This window comes from Peromyscus eremicus, chromosome 9 (genome assembly GCF_949786415.1).
Source record: "Peromyscus eremicus chromosome 9, PerEre_H2_v1, whole genome shotgun sequence".
Lineage (NCBI taxonomy): Eukaryota > Metazoa > Chordata > Mammalia > Rodentia > Cricetidae > Peromyscus > Peromyscus eremicus.
In genome coordinates this window covers 20,470,651-20,496,365 of record NC_081425.1, presented here as the reverse complement: position 1 = coordinate 20,496,365, position 25,715 = coordinate 20,470,651, and the positions used below count along the sequence as shown (strand labels likewise).

Genomic DNA, 25,715 nt, shown 5'->3' with positions numbered 1-25,715 from the left:
AAACATATTTTTTTAACATTTATTTTATTATCTGTCTATTATTTATTTATTCATTCATTCATTCATTCATTCATTCTTCTTTCATACATTACATCCCAACCACATTTTACCCTCCTTTCATTCCTCCCAGCCCCCCTTACCCCCCAGATCCACTCCACCTCTGTTTCCCTTCCGAAAAGAGCAGGCTTCCCAGGGATATCAACCAAACACAGGACAACAAGATATAATAAGACTAGGCATAAACCCTCATATCAAGACTGGACAAGGCAACCAGTAGGAGCAAAAGAGTACCAAGAGCAGACAAAAGAGTGAAAGATACCCTCACCACCCCCACTGTTAGGAGTCCCAAAAGAACACCAAACTACACAACCATAGCATATATGCAGAGAACCTAGTTCAAACCCATAAAGGCAGAAACCACATTTAATCTCTGTAATTAATATAATGGTACTTATCGGTGTGTCTGGAACCATCACTGATTAGGGAAGACTAGCAGTCTGATTACTAAACAGAAAACTTGTATTTATTTAACCCACCACACTGTTAGTAATAAGAAAAAGATCTTTAACAGTTCAAGTTGATTTATGATATATATTATATATCCTATTTATGCTTACAACCACTCCATTGCAATTTTTTAAATGAACAGAAGATAGGGAGAGAATTGTAAAGCTATTCTGGCAGTGGACAGAGGAGAAAAGAAGGAAGAGAGGGAGGGAGGGAGGAAGGGAGGGAGGGAGGGAGGGAGGGAGGTACGTAACTGAGTGAACACATGGGTAAGAGTAAAAGATTAGGGGAGAAACCTCTGAAAGTGTGGTTCTCTAGATCAATTACACTCTACACACAACAAAGATAAGATGGAACATACATCATGATGCAACTGTAATCTATTCACACTAAACTTCAGAGAAACAACTCAAGGGTAATAAGAGCTAACAAATGAAGAGAGAATCTTACATGTTAGTGGTAATGGAAGAATTAGATACAAGAAAGACAAGCAAATAAATCTCTAAAAGCACTATACAAAGTGAATAAAACAGAGACCTCCAAAACAGGGCAACCCTCAAAGAAGCAAAGAAAGCAGTGAAAATAAAAGTATTTAGTAAGTGCTAAATAAACTTAATTCATTATTGTTCCCATACTGAAGAATCTATCTTGATTTGTATTCCCTCAAAGCCACAAGATGCTTCAAGAATCCACAGTCAATGGTTGCTTTGAGATGTTCTCTCTGGGAAGGGAAATCACAAGTGACTAGAGAATGGAATTAGACAATAAAAGGTACATGAGCTCCCTAGTTTTTGTAAGGTGGACAGAAACTGCCTTCAACCAGAAGAGGAAACCTCAATTGAGGAACCATCTCTATCAGATTAGCCTGTGGGCATGACTGTGGGGTATTTTCTTGATTAATGATTGATGTGGGAAGGCCCAGCTCAGTGTGGGCAGTACCATCCCTGGGCTAAAGGGCCTGGGTTATATAAGAAACCAAACTAGTAAGCCAGGAAGAACAAGCCAGTAAGCAGTTTCCCCAATGGTCCCTGCCTCTCTCTGTTCCTGCCAGGACTTCTCTCAGTGATGAAATGTGATCAGGAACTGTAAGCCAAACAAAGCCTTTCCTCCTCAAGTTGCTTTTGGCCAGTGTTTTATCACAGCAATGGAAAGCAAGCCAAGACAGTGTTAGAGAGCTTATTCCTATGATGGGCAATTCTACTAGTGAACATGGCTCCCAGTTACTCTAATTGCAGGTGAGGAAAATGAGTTGCTTGTTTATCTGTTTCCTACTCATTACTGATTGAAAACGTAAGTCCTGCATAGACTTTCAAGACACAAAGTCATGGGTGTTTGCAGGACACAGCTAGAGAAGAGTAACAGAGATAAAGCTAGATCAGCAAGAGTACCCACTACAGGTCTCTGATATAAATGATCATTTCTTTTTCTCCCTTTCGAAACTACTCTACCCCTTTCCCTCTAAACATTAACTCCTACTACCTCTCTACCCTTACCATCCCACTAAAATGTAGCTTTCCAGCCTTCTGAATAAGGAGTAGATGATAGTTCCTTGTTATATTACTTGTTTTTTAAAATTTGTATGTGTGCATGTATGGTGTATGTGCACTTATGTTTATGTCTGTGTGTTTGTGTATGTGTACACATGTGGCAGCTACAGGGCAAAGTTAGGTATCTTCCTTGATTGCTCTCTACCTTGCTTTTGACACAAGTTTTCTCACTGAATCCAGATCTCACCAACTGGCTGTAATGTCTGGCTAGGAACTCTAAGTATCCATCTGTCTCTGCCTCAGCAGCTTCAGGGTTACAAAGGAACACCATGCCTGTTTTTTTGAGTGTTGAGGATCCAAACTCAGGTCCCCATGGCTGCTTGACAGGCATTATAGCAAATAAGCCCTCTTCCCAACCCTTAGTATGATCTCTCAAAGCCAGCTTTGTTGTGGGAGGATCCTTCTGTATGCTGTGAATGTGCGTTGCTATCATTGGTTGATAAAAGCTGGTTTGGCCTATAGCTGGGTAGGAAAGATGGAGATATAGGGAGAAGGAAGGGCAGAGTCAGGAGACATAAGCCAGCCACCTAAGGAGCAAGATGCCAAAGGACGGGTAAGCCATGGGCCACATGGTGAGGCATAGATTAAAGAAATGGGTTAATTTAAAAGTAAGAGCTAGTTAGTAATAAGCCTGAGCTATCAGCCAAGCATTTATAATTAATATAAGCCTCTGAGTGATAATTTGGAAACAGCTGCAGGATGGGGCAAGATAGAGAAAAACTTCCATTTACCACCTTCATGATCCTGTCACAAACATCTGCTCACGTAACTATAGAAAAGGAGGCAATTTGTGATGGCTTATTCATGATATCATGCTGTAATATCAGCAGTCTAGACACATCTGCTAGATACTATAATTATGTAATAAACATTTTAGGAAAACTACTATAAATATATTACATTAAGTAAAGGTAAATACAATTTAAATACAGAGAAAGAAGTTCTTAGTAAAGAAGAAAAATATAAATCTAATTCAACTTCATGAAATTTAAAATTAGATAATTCAATAAGAAAATGGAGATAACACAAAATCTGTAAACTTGAAAATGGGTCAATATTTTTACCCAACGTGGGCTAGCAAGATAACCCAGCAAGTCAATATGCTTGCCATGCAAGCCTGAGGACCTAAGTTCAATCCCCAGAACCCAAATAAAAGCCAGATGTGATGGCTCTAGCATGTAATTTCAGCACTCTCCCAGTGACATGGGAAAGAAAGTTGCAAAGCAGCATTGGCAGTAGAAACAATGAGACCCTGCCTCAAAAGAATGGTGGAAGGAGAGAAGCAACTCTCAAACAGCTGTCCTCTGATCTTCACACACAGCAAGTGTCTTCCTCTACCCATCTCCCACCTTATTTTTTAGAAAAGTTCTCCTACTGAACCAAGAGCTCACCATTTTTGGCTAGATTGGCTGGCCAGTAAGTCTCTGTGATCTGTCTAAAACCACTCTTGAATCAGCCAAAGTCTGGGGGTAAAAAGTCTTGCCCTGCTAAGCCTGGGTTTTATGTCGGTAACAGGGACCTGAATGCAGGCCCTTAGGCTTGCAAAGCAAGCATTTCACACACTAAACCATCTTCTCGGTCCTTGGAAACTATTTTTATATAACTAAAGTAAATTTATTCAAAAGTATTACTAGAGATAGAAACATGATAATAAAATAAAAACAATGCATTGAACCAGGATTTTAAAAAAATTGTGTGTGTATATATGTGTGTGTGTCTGTGTGTGTACATGAGTACAATGCAGGAGGAGAGTACAGGTACCTGCAAAGGCCAGAGGCATTGAATCCCCCATGGGTCTGGATGACGCAAGCTATCTAATGTGGGTGCTGGGAATCGAACTGGGTCCTCCACAAGAGCAATACACACTCTGTACTGAGCCATCTCTCTAGCACCAACACATCGGAATTTTTAACAGTTATAAATGTGTATGTATTCAACAGAAAAGACTAAATTATGTAAGACAACCACTGACAAAATTAGAGGGGCAAAACTATTTTAATACTCATCTATAGTTACTGTTGAGACTAAAAAAGAAAAAAAAAGAATTCAGATATATAAAATGTCCAAACAACTCTCCACTCCAATTTAAATAATTGACTATGGTGGTTAATACTGATTGTCAACTTAATTACGTTGAAAGATATAACTAAAAGATCAGGATAAAACACCTCTGGGATATGTCTATGAGGTTATTTCCAGAGACAATTAGATCATAGGGGCTCTGACCTAACTAATGGCTTAATCCACTGACAGATTCAAATTTTGAATAGATTATTAGGTGGAACTATGGAAGAAAGCCTAGTTAGGGAGGAAGAAGAAGGTCACTGTGGGCGACTACATTCATGTCCCTGCTCTCTGTTTGACAGAACTTTGAGCGGCTTGAGCCATTTCAATCAATCCTCGCTTAATCTCCAGGAGGCCAGAGATCAAAAAAGTCACTGGATCGCGTTATTTCTCTACCTTACTCAAGGAAAATTCACACCACATTCAGATCTGCTCCCAACACCCCTTATCCATCAGTCTCCCACTGCCTTGGAATTATCTACTCCTCCCCTTTTCTATTTTGCTTATCTGTCCTGTTCCCTCCTCTCCCAGCTTTAGCCTGATGGATGCCTCCACATCACCTGCTCCCTGCTCTGTGCCTGCTGGCATCCCATGCTCTCCTTCAAAATGTCCCATTCTCCTGTTCCGTCCCTATCCACACCCCCACCTCCTGTGGCTGCCACAACCCACACCTTCTCGCTCAGGTTTGCTCTTTTGAAAGTTTATTCTGTATATGTGAATGGAAATGTGTGACTGACGTGGCCATGTGACTGTGTTTCTGACTGATTTTGAATGCTTAAGAATATGTGTTCTATATCTATTCCATTTGTCTTACCAAAAAAAAACAACAAACAAACAAACAAACAAACAAAAAACCCACATAACCACATGGTCAGGTGCCATCTTGACTAAGGTCAAAGACAGGTCATATGGCCTTATCACTACTTTTACTAAGGGCAGCAGACAGTCACTTCCTCTCTGTGGCCCAAACACGGTCAGGGGTAGTGCATGCTCCTAGTGTGAGTGGGTGGGGTGGCTCTAGACCTATCCTCTCCCTCCCTCCAGGGCTCTCAGGCATCAGCGGTGCCACATGTTGGTTATAAGGCTTGAAAGGACTCCAGGAAGGCTTGCAATAAGCCAGCTTTCAGTTCCCTCTGAATGGAGCAACACACTCCTGTGGCTCCCATTGGCCCCACCCACCTCCCATGATGGTAGGTGGGGCTTCTCCCATGCCAAGATAGGGTAGCAATACTAAAATGTTTGAGAGGTTATGGAAAAGTTTTGTTTGCCTTGTTGGAAAGTTAGCTATTTCTTAAAAAAAAAGTGTACTTTATTTTTGATATTACAGGAAGACATCTGAGAGATTTTAAATCTATTCTTATTTAATATATTTAAATTTATAAAGCTATGGCCAACCTGCCAGCTCATTTTCCAGATAAAAAAATCAAGACTTACTTTTTCTAAAGCTACTAGGTCTCTGATTAATATATATATATATATTCTAAAATATAAAAGTCCATGCATACTTTGAGGGTCTCAAAAGTTGATTTAAGATATAAATACCAATTACAAAAATATAAATAAATGATTTAAATGCTTCAGATTACTTTCCCCTTCTATGATGTTGTTATATTAAGATTTCAAAAGTTCAGATTTTAACATTAATAGAATTCTGATACTGCTTGGATTACAAGCTCAAGGTTTTAAATTTTCTTTGGTTGTCTTCTAAATATAAACTTAAACTTCTCATCAGGCCAAAGACATCTCTGTCCAATCTGTACCAGGCTCTCTCTAAACAAAATTTGATTAAAATTGTTTAAAATGTTTAAAATATCTTTTACCCAAATCTGTAATTTTGCCAGGACTCAAAGGTATGAGCCTTGATATCCATTACCTGCTTTTTTATGATTTGGATTTCAATATTGATAATACTAATATATCTAAAACTTTTATGTCCTTTTATAAAATAAAAATACATCTTGAGTTTTCCCCACCTGGCCTAAAGGTTCCAAATAAATTCATAAATTTTAACTTCTGTTCCTAGTTTGAACTTGTCTCTACAGGTTTCCATTTGGTCGGCAGACACATCTAAGCATAGTTACTAACTGCAACCTGCTGACTTCAACCTGTGAGCCATGGATTTACTAAAAGCTGATATGGAGCAACTAAGCTGATATAAATGCTCTGTGTTTCCAGCTGGGTCAAATCAGATGCTTCTGATAAATGTCCCAATGCCCAAATTCCCTCCTTACTTTTGACTAGCCTTTCAATCTTGTTGGGTTCTGACCATCTACACCTCATTTCAGCTTGAAGCAGCTACAGAAGACAGTATATCATCCCTGCCCCCAAAACAGGCTAAGTTAAAGGAAAACTCCCTGGCATAGGTGACAAAATGTCTATCTATAATGCCCAATGATATACTAGGAAACTGGGCCCAGACCTGTCAATTGACAGATTAACTAAAATGGTTCTGCAATAAGACCCTTGACCTTTATGAAGAATCAAAGAGGTATTAAATGGCCTTAAGAAATTATTATTTTTATATAAATAATTCAGGATTATAATCTGGCTGTACTCAAAGATCAGAACTACAAGGCCTTAAAAATAACAGTACAAGAATGTGTATCTAGCCTCCTTGTCTTTGCTAACTTTATTAAGCTGTAACTAATTGGGAAACCTGTATATCCAGATTTAACTTATATATGCTCTCAAAGTTAAGCCTAAACATTTGTTTAATTTAGATATACCTAACAGATTTTTGTTCCCCCGGTCCTTAAACACCTTTAGAGATCTGAGAATATGGCATTAAATATAAAAGCCTTTTATGATAGAGAGACATGTCAGTTCCTGGCAGCATCCTGTATCTTCTCCAAGAAGATAGATGGCTATAGAGGAACTTACACCTGGAGGATTGATTAGGGTGTGACAGTTGCCTTGCACTGCTACTGAGATCCTGTCAGACTGTGAATAACTGGAGAAACAAGGATTAACTGTCCCGCCTGCCAAGACAGTAAGTCGATCTCCCCAAATTTCTACTCCACAAAAAATCTGTCAGATCTTCAGGGCTTGGCAGCTAGCTAAAAGCAGTACTACTTCTGGAGCTTATGTCCCCCAAAGACTATGAAGAGACTTGGGATTGCTGCCTAGGTAGCTGGAAAACTGTCTCACTTCTGCTTATTTACTTATCCTTCTCAGATCTCATGGTGTTTGATTACCAGGTATTAATAGACTTGCCAGTTTTACAGCTCTCCCCAGATCCCCAAGGCTGTAGCACCTTGGTAGCTCATTAGTAAGTTTCCTGTCAAAAGTACAGGCAGGTGTGTTTCATGCACAGACTCCATGGTACAGGATAAAATTGGTTTCAGATGTAACTTCTGGAGGTTCAGTTTTAGCACTGATAAATGCAATTTTGATAAACTGATAAAGCACTGACTACAGACACTCTTTAAATTTCTGTGGACTTTACTGGTCCCAGCTTTTAGAGACAGGCTAGCATTGTAAAGGGTACCCTCCTCCTTCTTCACTCACTCAACCACTACTGTGGGATGTTCTGTATGCTGTGAATGTGTTGCTCTGATTGGTTGATAAATAGAAAAGACAGTTGTGTGCCTGGACAATCACCCAAAGTTCCTCTGCAGCACTGGGGCATCCATCTTTAGCCCACAAGTCTAGTCTCTTAGTCATTTTTATCTGTGTCCTGTAGAATATCTGGAAGTTTCTTCTGTGAAACAGGAACCTGAAGGACCATCTCGCCTTGCAAACTTCAGTGGTCACCTTCCTATGGGTCCTGCATGTCCAGTCAATACAACAGTTTGTCAAGCAGTCCAGGCAAGAACAGTTTCTTGCTCAAATGGCTATTTTTGCTAAGAAGATAAACTCCATATGGAGTGTCTTCGACGTCCATCTTTCTCTTTAAAGTAAATCGGTGCTGCCAGGAGCAAACATGTCTCACTGTCCAGAAAGTCTAAGTTTTTAAAACATTTTAAATACCATATTCTGTATGTCTTTGAAGTGTTTGAAGATTACCTACCTAACTGAATTATATCTATGTATACTTAGAAAACTTAACGTGACTGTAAGTTTGATTATCATGGATAACTAATTATTAATCTGTATTTCTTAATTATCCATTACAATTTAAATAAGTTACATAAAAATAATACCTTAAATAAGAGTAGAAATATACATATAGTATAACAAAATTAGCTTTAAGTATCAATAAACTAAATCTATATGTAAAACATTTTAAAGTTGTTGCTCTTTAAAAGTAGGTTCATTAATCCACCCTTTTATCCTATCATAGCTATACTATCCCCTTTTTAAATTTTCTTTGGTAATGATAAAAGATAAATTAGATATAAAACTTTTGACTCACAAATAAAGGATAGGTAGAATTTTTCTTTAATTTTGCCAAATACAAATAGACTAGATATTGTAACTGTAATTCTTGCTTGATAACTGTTTGTTATATGTAATTTTACTATGTTAAAGTTAAACCCTTCCTTTCAGATTAGACAGAAAAGGGGAGGTGCTATGGGATGTTCTGTAAGCTGTGAATGTGTTGTTCTGATTGGTTGATAAATAAAAAGCTGATTGGCCAGTAGCCAGGCAAGAAGTATAGGTGGAATAAACAGACAAAGAGAATTCTGGAAAAAGAAAGGCTGAGTCAGGAGATGCCAGCCCTCCATCCAGGGAGCAGCATGTAGTGGCACATAAGTAAAGCCACAGAAAACATGGCGACATATAGATTAACAGAAATGGGCCGAGTTTAAGTGTAAGAGCTAGTCAGTAGTTAGCCTGAGCTAATGGCCAAGCAGTTTTAATTATTATAAGCCTCTGTGTGTTGACTTGGGTCTAAGCGGCTGTGGACCAGGCAGGACACAAGAAAACACTTAGCTACAAACCACTTCCATTCAGCAAATTTCCTCTGGTTATAGATTTAAAGATATGTTTCACTGGGCTGAAACCAGGCCCTAAAAATGTTCATGCCTTTAAACCTAAAGGCATAGCTTTTGCTATGATACTAAGACGTAAGTCTGTTCAAGTTGTTTTACAGACACAGGTTCCTGCACAGATCCACCCCTCCCGTCAGACTCCTGCCAAGGCCAGACCCTCAAAGACCCTCCAGATATACCACCAGCTGTTGCACCAACTGAGGACACCAACCAAGCGAATACCGGCACATTAACTTCACCCACATGCCCACTTATAAAAACTCCATTATCTCCTAATTTGTCAACACTTTTACAGGATAGATAGGGGTATTTCCCACTTCCAAAGAAACAGCAGCTGTAATAGCTTCTGTACTCCTGATTTGGCATGCCACTTCCCCAAGCTCCTGGAACATCACTGTTGGTACCACCTCTCCAGGCTCAAGTGGGCACCTACCCAGCAACTGGAACCTGGTTTTCCAAGATGTCCCAATGAAAAACATATATGCTTTTGTGTCTCACTCATTCATCCTTGCCTCTTCTGTACAACCAGGGGGCACTTCTCTGTTCCATTCTTTCTGGCAGTTATCATTCTTCCCATAGCTAGCCCTGCTCATGAGGCTAATGATAACAATCTTTTTTTTTTTTCTTTTCTAGTAACCTACCTTCTCTGCTTCCTCAAGGGGTAGCCAGGATGAGAGCTAACTTAACGCTTCTTCACTCACACCTCCCGCTGTGTATGACTCCCAACTTCCTCCTCCCTATTTCACCCCAAAATCAGCAGGAGGCAGTCTCAAGAATTCAGCACCCTCATCCTGCTCCCCCCCCCCCCCGGCCACACTTGCTATCCATAACTCAACTTTTTATAATAATCAAAAAGGGAGGAATGTTAGGGAATGTTAACATTCAGACCCACCCTTTGGGGACCCGCCCAGCATCCTGACCTCCCCCCCTGCTTTCTATCTATTCCCATGAGGTGTGCACCTCTTCTCTCTCTCTTTCTCTCCCTTTTTTCTTCCCTCCCTTCCCTTTTCCCTTTCTCCCAATAAAACTTTCCATGTGGATGGCATGCCTGCATGGTGTGAGTAACTTTCCGCTGTACCTCTTGGCTGAGGCCCACATGGCATGTCTCCTCAGCTCAAACCCACCAAGGCCTCTAGCAAGTCATTCCACAACAGGTTACCCAATCCCAGTGGTCATCCCTAGACACACATACTCCTAAGTTGCATTAAACAAACTTAGTAGATTCCATGTGTATAATCTGAAGATAAATTACAGGCTAAAAATAATCTATGACATACTTGGTTATATCAATAGATGTAGCAAAGGCATTTGACAAATTCAATCTCCAACTTGTAACAAAAGTTCTCAGTAAATCAAGAGCAACTTCCTCAACATGCAAAAAGAATACCTACAGAAAATCCTACAGATAGCATCATACTTAGTGATAAACTACAAGCTTTCTCACTAAGATCAGAAACAATGCAAAAGCATGGTCTTTAACCACTCTTTATCAGTATCATTATGAAAACTCTAGTTAATGCAATAAAACAAGAAAAAGACACAGGCTAACAGAATGGATACGAAAGCAGGACCCATCTTTCTGTTGCATACAAGAAACACACCTCAAATTCAAAGATAGACACTACCTAAGAAAAAAAGGCTGGGAAAAGTCTTTCCAATCAAATGGTCTTAAGAAGCAAGCCATCCTAATATCCAGCAAAATAGACTTCAAACTAAAATCAATCAAAAGAGATCAAGAAGGGCATTACATAATCATCACAGGAAAGATCCACCAAGATGAAGTTTGAATTCTGAACATTTATGCCCCAAACACAAGGGCATCCACATATGTACAAGAAACATTACTAAAGCTTAAATCACATATAAAACCCCACACATTAATAGTGGGAGACTTCAACACCCCACTCTCACCAATGGACAGGTCTGCCAAATTGAAACTTAACAGAGAAATAAAGGACTTAACTGATGTTATGACTCAAATGGACTTAATCGATATCTACAGAATATTCCACCCTAACACAAAAGAATATACCTTCTTTTCAGCAACCCATGGAACCTTCTCTAAAATCAACCACATACTTGGCCACAAAGCAAATCTCAACAGATACAAAAAAATTGGAATAACCTCCTGTGTTCTATCAGACCACCGTGGTTTAAAGTTAGACTTCAACAACAACAAAAATTACAGAAAGCCTACAATCCCATGGAAACTTAATAATGCTCAACTGAATCACCAATGGGTCAAGGGAGAAATAAAGAAAGAAATTAAAGATTTCCTAGAGATCAATGAAAATGAATATACCACATACCCAAACTTATGGGACACTATGAAGGCAGTGCTAAGAGGAAAATTCATAGCATTAAATGCCCACATAAAGAAGTTGGAGAAATCTCACACTAGCAACTTAACAGCACAACTGAAAGCTCTAGAACAAGAAGAAGCAAACTCACCCAGGAGGAATAGATGCCAGGAAATAATCAAATTGAGAGCTGAAATCAATAAAAATAGAAACAAAGAGAACAATACAAGGAATCAATGAAACAGAGTTGGTTCTTTGAGAAAATCAACAAGATAGACAAGCCCTTAGCCAAACTAACCAAAAGGCAGAGAGAGAGCATCCAAATTAGCAAAATCAGAAATGAAAAAGGAGACATAAAAACTAACATTGAGGAAATCCAGAGAATCATCAGGTCATACTTCACAAACCTCTACTCCACAAAACTGGAAAATCTAAAAGAGATGGATAATTTTCTGGATAGGTACCACATACCTAAGTTAAATCAAGACCAGATAAACTATTTAAGTAGACCAATAACCCCTAAGGAAATAGAAACAGTCATTAATAGTCTCCCAACCCCCCCCCCAAAAAAAAGCCCAGGACCAGATGGATTCAATGCAGAATTCTACCAGACCTTCAAAGAAGAGATAATACCAATACTCTTCAAATTGTTCCACACAATAGAAAGAGAAGGAACCTTACCAAACTACTTCTATGAGACTACAATTATGCTGATTCCCAAGACAAACAAAATGCAACAAAGAAAGAGAACTACAGACCAATCTCCCTCATGAACATTGATGCAAAAATACTCAATAAAATACTGGCAAACAGACGCCAAGAACACATCAAAACAATTATCCACCATGATTAAGTAGGCTTCATCCCAGTGATGCAAGGGTGGTTCAACATACGAAAGTCTGTCAATGTGATACACCATATAAACAAACTGAAAGAAAAAAAAAAAACACATGATCATCTCACTAGATGCTGAAAAAGCCTTTGACAAAATCCAACACCCCTTCATGATAAAGGTCTTGGAGAGATCAGGAATACAGGGAACATACCTAAACATAATAAAGGCAATTTACAGCAAACCAACAGCCAACATCAAATTAAATGGAGAGAAACTCAAAACAATTCCACTAAAATCAGGAACAAGACAAGGCTGTCCACTCTCCCCATACTTATTCAATATAGTACTTGAAGTTCTAGCCAGAGCAATAAGACAACATAAGGAGATCAAGTGGATACAAATTGAAAAGGAAGAAGTCAAGCTTTCACTATTTGCAAATGACAGGATAGTATACATAAGTGACCCAAAAAATTCGACCAAGGAACTCATACAGCTTATAAACACCTTCAGCAATGTAGCAGGATACTAATCAAGATTAACTCAAAAAAATCAGTAGCCCTCCTATATACAATTGACAAACAGGCTGAGATGGAAATCGGAGATACATTACCCTTTACAATAGCCACAAATAATATAAAATACCTTGGGGTAACTAACTAAGCAAGCGAAGGACCTGTATGACAAGAACTTTAAGTCCCCGAAAAAAGAAATTGAAGAAGATGTCAGAAAATGGAAAGATTTCCCACGCTCATGGATAGGTAGGATTAATATAGTAAAAATGGCAATCTTAACAAAAGCAATCTACAGATTCAATGCAATCCCCATCAAAATACCAACACAATTCTTCACAGATCTGGAAAGAACAATACTCAACTTCATATGGAAAAACAAAAAAACCAGGATAGCCAAAAGAATCCTGTACAATAAAACAAACCTCTGGAGGCATCACGATCCCTGACTTCAAGCTCTACTATAGAGCTACAGTAATAAAAACAGCTTGGTACTGGCATAAAAACTGATATGTGGACCAATGGAACCAAACTGAAGACCCTGACATTAATGCGCACACCTATGAACATATTATTTTCAACAAAGAAGCTAAAACTGTACAATGGAAAAAAGAAACCATCTTCAACAAATGGTGCTGGCATAACTGGATGTCAACATGTAGAAGACTGCAAATAGATCCATATCTGTCACCATGCACAAAACTTAAGTCCAAGTGAATCAAAGACCTCAACATAAATCCAGTTACTCTGAACCTGATAGAAGAGAAAGTAGAAAGTAGTCTTGAATGCATTGGCCCCAGAGATCACTTCCTAAATATAATACCAGTAGCACAGACACTGAGAGAAACAATAAATAAATGTGACCTCTTGAAACTGAGATGCTTTTGCAGGGCAAAGGACACAGTTAACAAGATAAAACAACAGCCTACAGAATGGGAAAAGATCTTCACCAACCCCATATCTGACAGAGGGCTGATATCCAGAATATATAAAGACCTCAAGAAATTAAACATCAAAATAACCAACAGTTCAATTAAAAAATGGGCTATAGAGCTAAACAGAGAATTCTCAACAGAAGAAGCTCAAATGGCTGAAAGACACTTAAGGAATTGCTCAACATCCTTAATCATCAGGGAAATGCAAATCAAAACGACTATGAGATACCATCTTACACCTGTCAGAATGGCTAAGACCAAAAACTCTGAAGACAGCATATGCTGGAGAGGATGTAGAGCAAGGGGAATACTCCTACATTGTTGGTGGGAATGCAAACTTGTACAACCACTTTGGAAATCAATATGGCGCTTTCTTAGAAAATTGAGAATCAATCTCCCTCAAGACCCAGCTATACCACTCTTGGGCATATACCCAAGGAATGCTCAAACATACCACAAGGACACATGCTCAACTATGTTCATAGCAGCATTATTTGTAATAGCCAGAACCTGGAAACAACCTAGATGCCCTCCAACTGAAGAATGGATAAATAAAATGTACATATACACAATGGAGTATTACTCAGCAGAGAAAAACAATGACATCATGAGGTTTGCAGGCAAATGGATGGAACTAGAAAAAAAATCATCCTGAGTAGGTAACCCAGACTCAGAAAGACAAACATGGTATGTACTCACTCATAAGTGGATACTAGATGTAAAGCAAAGACTGCAACTCACAACTCCAGGGAGGCTACCTAGTAAAGAGGACCCTAAGAAGGACACAGGGATCACCCAACGACAGAGAAATGGATGAGATCTACATTAGCAACCTGGACATGAGGGAGGGGGGCAATGGAGGGCAAGGGTCGGGGTTGAGAGCTTAGGGGAGCGGGAGGTCCCAGCTGGATCAGGAACAGAGTGGGAGAACAAGGAAAGAGATACCATGATAAATGAAGACCTCATGGGAATAGGAAGAAGCAGAGGGCTAGAGAGGTCCCCAGAAATCCACAAAGATACCTCCACAATAGACTACTGGCAATGGTCAAGAGAAAGCCCAAGCTGACCTACTCTGGTGATCTGATGGCCGAACAACCTAACTGTCATGATAGAACTCTCATCCAGTGACTGATGGAAGCAGATGCAGAGATCCACAGCCAAGTCCCAGGTGGAGCTCCAGGAGTCCAATCGGCAAGAGAGAGAGGAGGGATTATATGAGCAAGAGATATTAAGACCATGATTGGAAAAAGCACAGGGACAAATAGCCAAACTAGTGGAAACACATGAACTATGAACCAATACCTAAGGAGCCCCCATGGAACTGGATCAGGCCCTCTGGATAAGTGAGACAGTTAATTAGCTTGAACTGTTTAGGAGGCCCCCAGGCAGTGGGACCAGGACCTGTCCTTAGTGCATGAGCTGGCTTTCTGGAACCTAGGGCCTATGCTGAGACATTTTGCTCAGCCTTGGTGTAGGGAGGAGGGGGCTGGACCTGCCTAAACTGAATCTACCAGGCTGAGCTGAATCCCCAGGGGAGACCTTGCCTTGGAGGAGGTGGAAATGGGGGGAGAATTGGGGGAGAAGGGTGGGGGGTGGGAGGAGGAAGGACAGGGGAATCCGCGGCTGATATGTAAAATTAAATTAATTATAAAAATAAAAAAAGAAAAGTAAAAGATATGAAGATTCGGAAAGAAGAAATGAACTGTTTTCATTTGCAGATGATATGGCTGCTATGTTGGAAATACAAAAGGACAAAAAAAACCCACAAACAAACAAACAAACAAAAGACCCTGCTGTACCTAATAAAAATTATAGCATGGTTACATGATACGTTAGCAGTAGACAAATCAATTAGTTTCCTATATACCAGGAGCAAAGTGGAATATAAAAATATTATACTCTCAACAATGAAATATGAAGGTATAAATCTAATGAAATACATACAAGATCTAAATGAGGAAAACTGCAAAATTCTGAAGAAAGAAACAATAAATATTCCATAAATAGACAGGAAGACTCAACATTATTATCAAGATGTTACTCTTCCTAATCTATTAATCCATTGATCTAATACAGTATCAATAAATATCCTAGTAGATTAGTTATGGGATTCTGACAAATGTTCAAAAGTTTGAGACAACACCCATAATAGCTAAGCAATGTAAAAAGAAATCAGTAAATATCTCACTTCAAGATTTGTTATAAAGCTACAGTGTGGTGGTATTGTGTTCCCCAAAATATTGTGCACCCCAATAAACTTATCCGGGGTCAGAGACAGAACAGCCACTAGATACAAAGGCTAGAAAATGGTGGCACTCACACTTTTAATCCTAGCATTCCAGAAGTAGAAATCCCTCTGGATCTCTGTGAGTTCAAGGCTACATTGGAAACAGCCAGGCATGGTGACTCACGCCTTTAATCCCAGAAAGCAAGCCTTTAATCCCAGGGAGTGATGGCAAAAACAGAAAGATATATAAGGCGTGAAGACCAGAAACTAGAAGCTGTTAGCTGGTTAAGGTTTCAGGCTTTTGAGAAGCAGTTCAGCTGAGATTCATTTTGGATGAGGACTCAGAGGCTTCCAGTCTGAGGAAACAGGACCAACTGAGGAATTGGCAAGGTGAGGTAGCTATGGCTTGTTCTGCTTCTCTGATCTTCCATCATTCATGCCAGTAACTGGCCTCAGGTTTGATTTTATTAATAAGAACTTTGAAGATTCCTGCTACACTACAGTGATCAAGACTGTGTAGTGCTTTAGAAACAAGAGACAGACCACCAACAGAACAAAGAGCAGGGGAACTAACCATAGACCCACATAAATAGTTAAATGGTATTTAGCAAAGGAGCAAAGCAAAGCAATAAAACAAAGGATGATGTAACCACTAGACACCCAATAAAGGGAAATCTAAATACACCTCTTGCAACCTGCACAAAAATTAATTTGAAATGGAAAATACAGCTTGAGTGCAAAACACAAAACAATACAATGTTTAGAAGATGTAAAAAGAGAAAACCTACATGGCCCTGAGTATGGCAACCGTTTTTTAAATAAAATGCTAAAGCATGAACCAGGAAGAAAAATTGATAGAACTTTATTAAAATAAAAAATGCCTCCTTTCCAAAAAAATAAATAAAATGAGAAGGAAAAGATACAAACTAGGAGAAAGTATCTACAAAAAACGATCTGTTATCCAAGCTATTCAAGATCTCTCAAATCCATCAACACCAAAACAACTATCTTGGCGGGGGGATAAGGAAACACCCTCGACACTTCCCCAAAGCAGATGCGGAAAATAATAAATAAGCACCTGAGAAGGTGCTCTACAACAGGTGTTTTCAGAGTAAAACAGATTAAAACGACAATGAGATCCATTAATCAGAATGTCCAAATCCCAGAACACTGACAACACTAAATGTCAGTGAGGAGACAGAGCAACGCAAACTCTCATACACTACTGAAAGCTTCATTTCATACATATAAAATAGTACAGCTACTTGGGGAGAGAATTTGGCAGTTTCCTACAAAACTAAACATATCCTGACCATATGATCCAACAATTAGCAGATTCTGGCATGTATTTACCCAAAGTAGCTGAAAACTTCTATCCACACAAAAACCTGCACATGGATGTTTATAGGAGTTTAATTCATATTGTCAAAACTTAGGAGTGGCCAAGATTCCTTCCCAGAGAATAAACTATGACACCTCCGGATGACAGATATTATTAAGTATTAAAAGAAACAAGCTATCAGGCCATTAAAGAGAGGAAGCATACTATTAATTACCTCTGATGGAGTCTATCAAATATTTAAAAACACCAAGCCTATGCAATTTTTAATAAAGGATAATTATTACCTAATTTCATTATATGAGGATAACAATATTACTAAAGTCTGATTGGATCATTATGTGACAAACATCTGTGCTCTGTTGTGTTGACAGTAATACTTTCCAGATAGGTCCATAAGCCCTACCCAAAGAAAGACTTCTTTGGAGCTCTGAGCCCCACCAACTATAGCTTCAAGTATAACTGAAATCTTCTGTGTTTTCTTTCTAAAATGTTTCTAAGAACCAGTATCTCTAACTCCTACTGCTCAGGCTACAGACAGGAAACACAAACTCCCCAGTTGTATTACTGAAAACAATGTTTCACAGAACCACTCCCAACAGGTTTTTTGGGAATACCAAAGGATGCCCCCTGATCCTTGCAGAGTATGGTGTTCAAGGCACGGTACTGTCATCAGTATTGCCAGCAAAAGACTTCTGATGCCTTATCAGATCAGCAGCTTCTAGCTCATGTGGTGTATGATGAGACAAATAGATCTCATGGGTCCTCCTTTGGTATTAAGTGGATTTGTAGTCTGAAACAATCCCTGTACAAAAGGCAGCTATTGGGCACAGTAACAATTCTCAAGAATGGAGTCAGACTGAACAGGCCACCCTATATTTCTGACAAGTAATACTTGATTTATATCACAACCACCAAAAGCCTAACTTTGCAAAAATAGGATGCCATCAAAAGAATGTACTACTAGCTAAAGTCAAAACCATTAACCACTTCAAGCTAGTGATTTGAAACAGACACTGTTGTATTTCCTTTGAAAAATTCAAATACGACATGGCAATTCTATGTATCTGTTATGGTGCTTTAGAGTACCTCAGTTCAGTTAAGGAACAAGTGTGTGTATGCAGGCACATGGGCATACTCCCTTGTATAGTCCTTTCCTTTTTCTGTAACAGATCCAGTGCCTTGAAGCAGGTTTCACTATATCTTGACTCTATTTACTAGTTTGTTACAGCCAAGAGTGAGAAGGTCGTAGATGGTGCAGGAGAGGCAGTACAGACTTCTGCATAGTCTTCAAACAGGCATTTTCTAGTCATAATTCAGCCACTTCTACAGTCCTAGAGAATTCAGGGAAATTTAAAGGTTCAAAAGTTTACAGATACATCAATTCAGAGCTCCTATTCTAAGGGGCAGGATTCCATTCAACCCAGTCGGAACACTGATAGTGGTATGGCAAATGAGGGTTCTACCCATTCTAGAACCTTAAAAGCCAGCCCATTCTTTGCTTCTTATGCCCACTGCGGATGTTCCTCCACATGTTGCTAAAAAAGAAAAAGAAAATTCCTTTTACCTTTCATGCCCAATTATCTTCAGCCTTTCTTTATCATTCTCATGTATCAATGTCCCTCAGCAACAACCAGCTTCATAATACTACCCTTATAATAAATACTTTCCTGAGCCTCTCAAAAGCCCAAGATACAGTGCCCACCAGGACACTTGCATTTATAGAAACCACATAGAAACCAGGAGGCAACTTTAATAGTTACACAATTGTGTATGCTGAGGGGCAGCAGCAGCAGTGCTCAACTGACACTATTAGAATGTGGCTTTCCTCTCAGCCAGCACACAATCAATCACGTTCCTCAGACTGCTCCTGGTAGCAAGTGAAACGACTGGAAAGGAGATATACACACCAGAACTTACTGTGGAGTGCTCTGTGAATAAACAGCTAAGGGGAAGTGAAAAAAGGAGCACTGAGCAGAAGCCAAACTGCAATTCAGCCACAGAAAGGCCTCAACCACTACCTCGGAGAAGCTCACCTTGAAAAGGTCCTTTAAAATTGTCTTGTCAAGACAAATTCCACAGACATAAACAGCTATGTGAAGAAAAGTACTACCTATTCACAAACACAGATACACATACACTAATTCAGCCAACACTGTTTCCTAATCCACTTCTGTAATGTCTCTTCTTAGCTCAAAACCATCAGGATTTTTCCAATACTTGTGATTAAAATTGAATTTTTCTTGTTCTTCCAGATACTGTCCTTTTGGCTAATGCCTCCCATCCTAGAATGAATCCCTACTCCTCTCCCTCCTGAAACCTACATTCTAGCATTAATAAAAATGTCAACACTTTTATTATACCTACATACAAACTGCATTCCTCACCTCTACTCGGGAAGTTGAGCAGGCCCAGAGTGTCATCCCTTTGTCATAATAGTTGTTTCCTTGGTGATTTCATTTAACATTTTCCTTTGTAACTTTCACCTCCACTCAAAACACAACTAGGAACAATACACTCAAAACTAGGAACTTCAACACTAAGTCTTAATAAGACAAATGGTTAGTTCTAAGTAATAACCCTCAACATTGGCAGGGTTGAATACTTAACCCAAATTCCATGCACAGATGGGATGGACCATTTCTATTCTGTTCTGTTTTATTTTGAGATGGAGTACCAAGTACCAGAGGCTAGCCTTGAACTTGTTATGTATCAGAGGCTGGTCTTGAATTCCTGACCCCCCTGCCTCTACCACCCAAGTACTAGGATTATTAGAGTATACTAGCATGCCAGTAAAATGGCATGTATACCAAAAAGAAAAAAGTAGCAAGGGAACTAATCAGTTTATCTGAAAAAGAACCCAACTCCTCATTTGGGTTATAGCGTTTGCTAATATTTGCAGCGGGATGCTTTTGTGCCACTGCGAGAACCAGTATTCTCACTATTCTTTATATCTCAGTTCATCACTCCCCTCTTGGCAACACTTCCCTTTGTACCATAGTCAACCAAAAGCTTTCAATTTCTGTTTTCCTTTGACTTCCAGTCACATTTCAACTTTGATTTGGTCAACTATGAGTTTTCCTCATTTACCGTCTAACTAGTAAGGTTTATCATAGGTTGATTGAAATTTTAAATATGATTTTTAATAACAACAACAGCAACTAACATTTAAAAGATATTTAACATGTGTGGGCACACAGCCTTTAGATTATCCTGAAAAGTGACAAGAAACAGACACCTGTAATCTCAGCAATTAGAAGGCTGAACCAGCAGAATCACTTTTATTTTGGGACTATGTAAGTGATGCTGTTAGGCTTACAGAGATCTCAAAAACCATTAAAAAAAAAAAATACAGGCTGGGCCTGGTGACACAGGACTGTAACTCTAGCCACCAGGAGTCAAAGAAGCAAGATTACAAGTTCAAGGCCTGGCAGAACCTACAGAGCAGAACATGTCTCAAACACACACAAACAGTCCAACTTAACACATAAAAAGAGGTCAGATTGGAATTTGAACTAAGGCAGTCTGCAAGCTGTAACATTCTACCACAGAAGTGTGGCACTTTCCAAATGTAAAGTTATATTACCATTCAGAGGACTGATGAGACATTTTTTTCCTGCCTTACCTGGCCAGCCCATTTCTCCAAGCAAATATAATTTCAATCAGTCTCATTCATTCAAAAGCATACATATTCAGTCACTGAATACATGAAAGTTATTATTCCTACATTCAACAATCATTGATCCCAAAACCAATAGTAGCAGGCAAGACTATATTGCTTCTCTCCTCAAACCTTCATACCTCACTTTCAGCAAAGAAAACAAACCACTAATATTTAATAACATATAATATGCCAAGTACTTACAAATATTTGTTCATCTAATCTACAAAAAACAGCCCATATTATTATCTTCACTATACCTATAAGAAAACTAAGGCATGAAGGTTATGTAGCATTCAAGGTTATACAACTAGCAAATGACAGAGGACAGTCAGGACTTAAAAACCAGTCTAGTGTCAAGAGTCCAAATGCTTAGCCACTTTGTACAAATGCCTTCAAAATCCTAGATACTACCTTCCTTAGGCTTGAATCTTACACTGAAAACAATCTATAGTACTGAATTTGTTCAACATTCCCTGATAATTCACTTACGTTTTTGTCCCCTGAAGCACGTTTGTTCTTCTCCTAAGGTCTTTCTAATTTCCTCATATGCACTTCTAAATCTCCCTCCTCAAGACATGTCAACTTAAATGCCAACTCCCAAGGAGAACTTTGCTGACCCTATCACCTAGAGTAGCTCAACTATAAATGCTCAATCACATGAAATTGGCTGCATCTGCTTCATCACTACTTATCACAAGAAATGATCAGTTGTGACCACCACCCCAAGTGCACGTTCCAAAACATTAAGGATCCTGTCTTGTACTTACTGCTCTGCCTTTAGTATCTACAGTAGTGTATACCATGGATACTTATTTACAGAATAAATGCCAAAAAAATAATGCTACCTATTCGGATCACCATAAAGCATAGATATGGCACCATCTTCAACAAATTATCAGCCTGTATATTTAGAAATATTTCCTTTTCTACAGTAAAGGAAGATCAACCCTTAACTTTTTCAATGGCCAATCTGTCATCAAAAACCTGCCTTCACTGATTTCTATCAATCATTCCCTCCTTCAATTCTTTAATATCCTCCTCTCTTCTTAAGTTCCCATAGTTGAATATCCCACTTGCCCTGCAATATTTGTATAACCTTCCTGCACATCTATCCCCCCAGGTTGTTCAAACACTTTCAATCCCCCACCCCGTCCTGCACCCCTATTATGCTTATCCCAGTTATGACCACTTAGCTCAAAAGTTATCAGTGACTGGGAAACTGTTCTCACTTGTTTCAGAATCCAGCACTTCTGAAAACTTTTTCTTTATTTACTAGGACCTGAGGTGCTACTGCTTGGTCCGCTTCTTAGTTTTCTAATCTCTTCTCTGTTTCTTTTACTGTCTCCCTTTTCTTGAACCTTTAACCCTGATGCTCTCTAGAATTTCAGCCCTATTCTCATCTATCTCCTCTAACTCAGTGCCCTATAAAAATAATACTAAACCCCAACTCGTCTTCCCTATCATCCTTAATTTTTAAGTGACTAATTTAATCCAATTCATAATAAAGTACATTGTAAATAAAAATGGGTGTGTGTGTGTGTGTGTGTATGTGAACAATAATATTGTGAACAAGCTGGGAGGCATTATCAAAGTAAGGTTGGTTACCATACTCAACCAATTCCTCATACTTTATTGACAATTTGCAGAAATTGATCAAACTAAAATTCACCAGTTTAAGTAGATTAACCTACATTTAATTTTGTCTACTACTGCAATACAGTTCTAGATACAAAAGAGTCACTATTGAAAAGCAGTAGAAATTCAAAGCAAGACTATACACCATAGATTATTGAATAAGTTTGGAAATAATATAAAAAATATTTTAAATCTTTAAGAGGAACTTGTGCAGATATAGAACAGTGCAACAATTTAGAGACACACAGCTCAAGTTTAGACCTAATTCTCAGGGTAAATTCTCTAAATGTGATTTGTGCTGCTTTTCAAAACCATTAGCAAGAAACACACTTGTGATGCTCTTACCTTCGTTCTAAACTGCAAAGTGTAGTTACACACATTTAAATCCATGACTCAACTACTGATGCACCCAATCCTGTCAACAAATAGACAACTGGTTTATCCAGAAAAGGTGTGAATAAAGTTCCATCTCTACAACTCTCTCCAACAGATAAGCCATAATACATACTGATACATGGCTGGACTTGCAGACCAGACCTTTCATTATGGGAGAAAAGGACATTGGGCACTGCCTTCTTGCCACACTGCCATCATAAGCCACACTGATTTAGTGAGAGGGAAAGAAAAAACAAAACAAAACAAACCCTCACTTCACCAAATTAATTTTTTAAAATCCTACTATCCTTTCTGAGTGTTCTGTAAGAGGCTATAGGAAGAAACAAAGGTGATTTCCAATTACCACTCTCAAAGCAGGTGAAACGAGTCAGGCATCCTCCTTCAGGGTATATGACAAGTTTAGGAATGGGAAGGAAAACGGGAGCCTTTAGCTCAAAAAGGTACCCGTTTTTTAAGAAAAAGAAAATGAAACTGATTTGGCATCTATATCAAGGAAGTTGAAGGTGTAGCCAGTCTAACTGAAAGAGATCTGAGAGCTACTTAAGATAGCAGGTAAACCTAACCAGTTGTCATATTTTTAAGTTCTTCGGATTTTTCCCATTTTCCCTACAGAACTCCCTGTACTCTCAAGCCTGTAAGAATGACAGGAAACAACATAAGATGAAGGGAAATGGCCGGATAGGACATCAGAACAAGGCAGCAGCTGCAAGCACACAATCAAACTCCATTTCTAAAAACCCCTATCAACCACTTCTCACGTCTGCACAAATCTCCATCTATATCCTTTATTCATAAATCTCCTAACATGAAACCACTAGCTGGGTATCTAAAACATCCTACAAACATCACCATCTCTAACCTACCCCATTGCTCCCTGTAGTGGAAGGCGGCCTTTATGGAGAGCAGCTATCTGAAGGAATGTGATGGGGAGAGGTCGTGCAAATAACATTGCAGCTCCAACACTGGAAATGTCAACACATCCCCTTACCACCGTCTCTTGCAAATTCTCCTCATGCATTACGGTCTTATCCCTCTCTACCATGCCTCCTTTCTCAACAATACACACACGTGTCATGACAGACCAGCACCATCACCCTCTCTAGCGTTACCCGATGCGTATCCATCTTCCCTGCCTTCCCCTCCAAAAGACACACACACACACACACACACACACACACACACACACACACACACACACACACCGTGGCTACCACACCCTCTTGCTATCTACCAAAATGCTTCTTTCACCAGGATCCAGCCCGGTGCTAACTACGTGGACACACACGCACGGGTGCGCACACACACACACACACACACACACACACACACACACACGAGAGAGAGAGAGAGAGAGAGAGAGAGAGAGAGAGATGCACACGCATGTGGCGCAAGGAAGGGCTCCTGGGAGACTCACCTGGAGGCCGGGTGTCCAGTGCTGCTGCCGGCCTGGTCCCTGTCACTGAGCGCAGTGGTGTAAATCCTCCGGTAGCGGTCGGCCAAGGCCCGGCCTGACAGCAGCAGCTGATAGTGACCCCGAGAGTCCGTGGCGGACAGCCCCAGCCCCGCGGCGGCCACCGAGCCATCGGGAACCGGCATGAACAGCGCCCCCGGCGCCGGGGAGGAAGAGATGGTGGCGGCTGCGAAGAATCCGTCCCCGCCGGGCCCGGAGGAGGCGGCGGCGGGGGAGGCAGTCGCCGCGCACATCATCATCCTCGCCGCCGCCGCCGCCGCCTTCGTCCCCGCGGGCCGGGCGGGCAAGCAGGCGCGCGCCCTCAGAGCCTCCGCCGCCAACGACGCCGGCTGGAGCGGCGGCCTCCGGCGCCCGCAGCAGGGACACTACAAAGACAGCGACCTCCTCCGCCGCCGCCGCCTTCTCCTCCTCCTCCCCGCGCCGCCCTCGCCGCTGTTGGGGCCGCTCATCTAACCCCGCCACCCGCGGAGTGTGAGGAGGAGGCGGTGCCGCCGCCGCCGCCGCTGCTGCCGCCGCCGCCGCCGCCGCCGCTGCCACCGCCGGAGCTGCCCGCAATGGGAGGCGGCCGGCCTCACTGAGCATGCGCGCCGCCTCGCACATGCTCAGTCATCCAGCCGGGCTCCCCAGCCCAGCCCCACCCCCTCCGCCTGCCTCCGGGCCTCGGGGTGCCGGGTGGTGCCGAAGCGACACAAAATCCGAGGCTCCGGGTTTTACTGACAGCACGAGGAAGAACCTGGACTGTGCCTGGGAAGCTGTCAGGGACCGCTCCAGGGGAGAGAACCCGAACCTGACAGATAAAGGTACCTGTCAGCCTAAAGACCAGTTCCCTGTCCCCAGGGCCGCGCTGCCAGTGTGAAGATGAGCCGTGCCGAGTGCTGGCCAGGGCACAATAGTCCTTTGGCAATTTTATTTGGAATTGGGGAGTGGGGACATTATATTTAAGTCTCTTGAAAATAGCTTTGATAACCAGGCGTCACCGTGGCTAGCTCCTGTAATCTCAACACTTGAGTCTCCCAGGCAGGAGGATTGCCCACAAGTTCGAGCTCACCATGGACTACATAGTGAGTTCCATCCAGTTCCAGGCTTGGGCTGTAAAGTAAGAGCTGATCTGAAAAAAACAAAATGCAAACGAAGAAAACTTTGACTAAGAGAGATAATAATCCGTGCACCCATTTTAGGTGCACGGATTATTCCCCTGTGTTAGGTGTATTAGCGAGTCAGAGTTATTCCCAAACTCTTGTCAGCATTTCAGAGATAAACCTTCGTGCATTTATTTGTCTCAAGTATTCTCAAATATTTGACTCCTTATTTAACTGAAAGCTGAATTTTTATATTGACAGTATTCACATAGT

At 40.5% G+C, this 25,715-nt stretch overlaps 1 protein-coding gene across 13 annotated transcripts in view; it reads right to left on the bottom strand.

Annotated features, from left to right (window-relative positions):
• Mycbp2 (MYC binding protein 2) overlaps positions 1 to 24,602 on the bottom strand; it is a 251,013-nt gene extending 226,411 nt beyond the window's left edge. For 11 of the 13 annotated variants that reach the window (XM_059273237.1, XM_059273240.1, XM_059273238.1 and 8 more), the window contains exon 1: positions 24,307 to 24,602. In XM_059273237.1, coding sequence (XP_059129220.1) covers positions 24,307 to 24,602 — 296 coding nt within the window. The remainder of the gene's footprint in view (positions 1 to 24,306) is intronic. The other 2 variants (XM_059273239.1, XM_059273244.1) reach the window with 1 other exon arrangement.
• Positions 24,603 to 25,715: the final 1,113 nt, after the last annotated feature.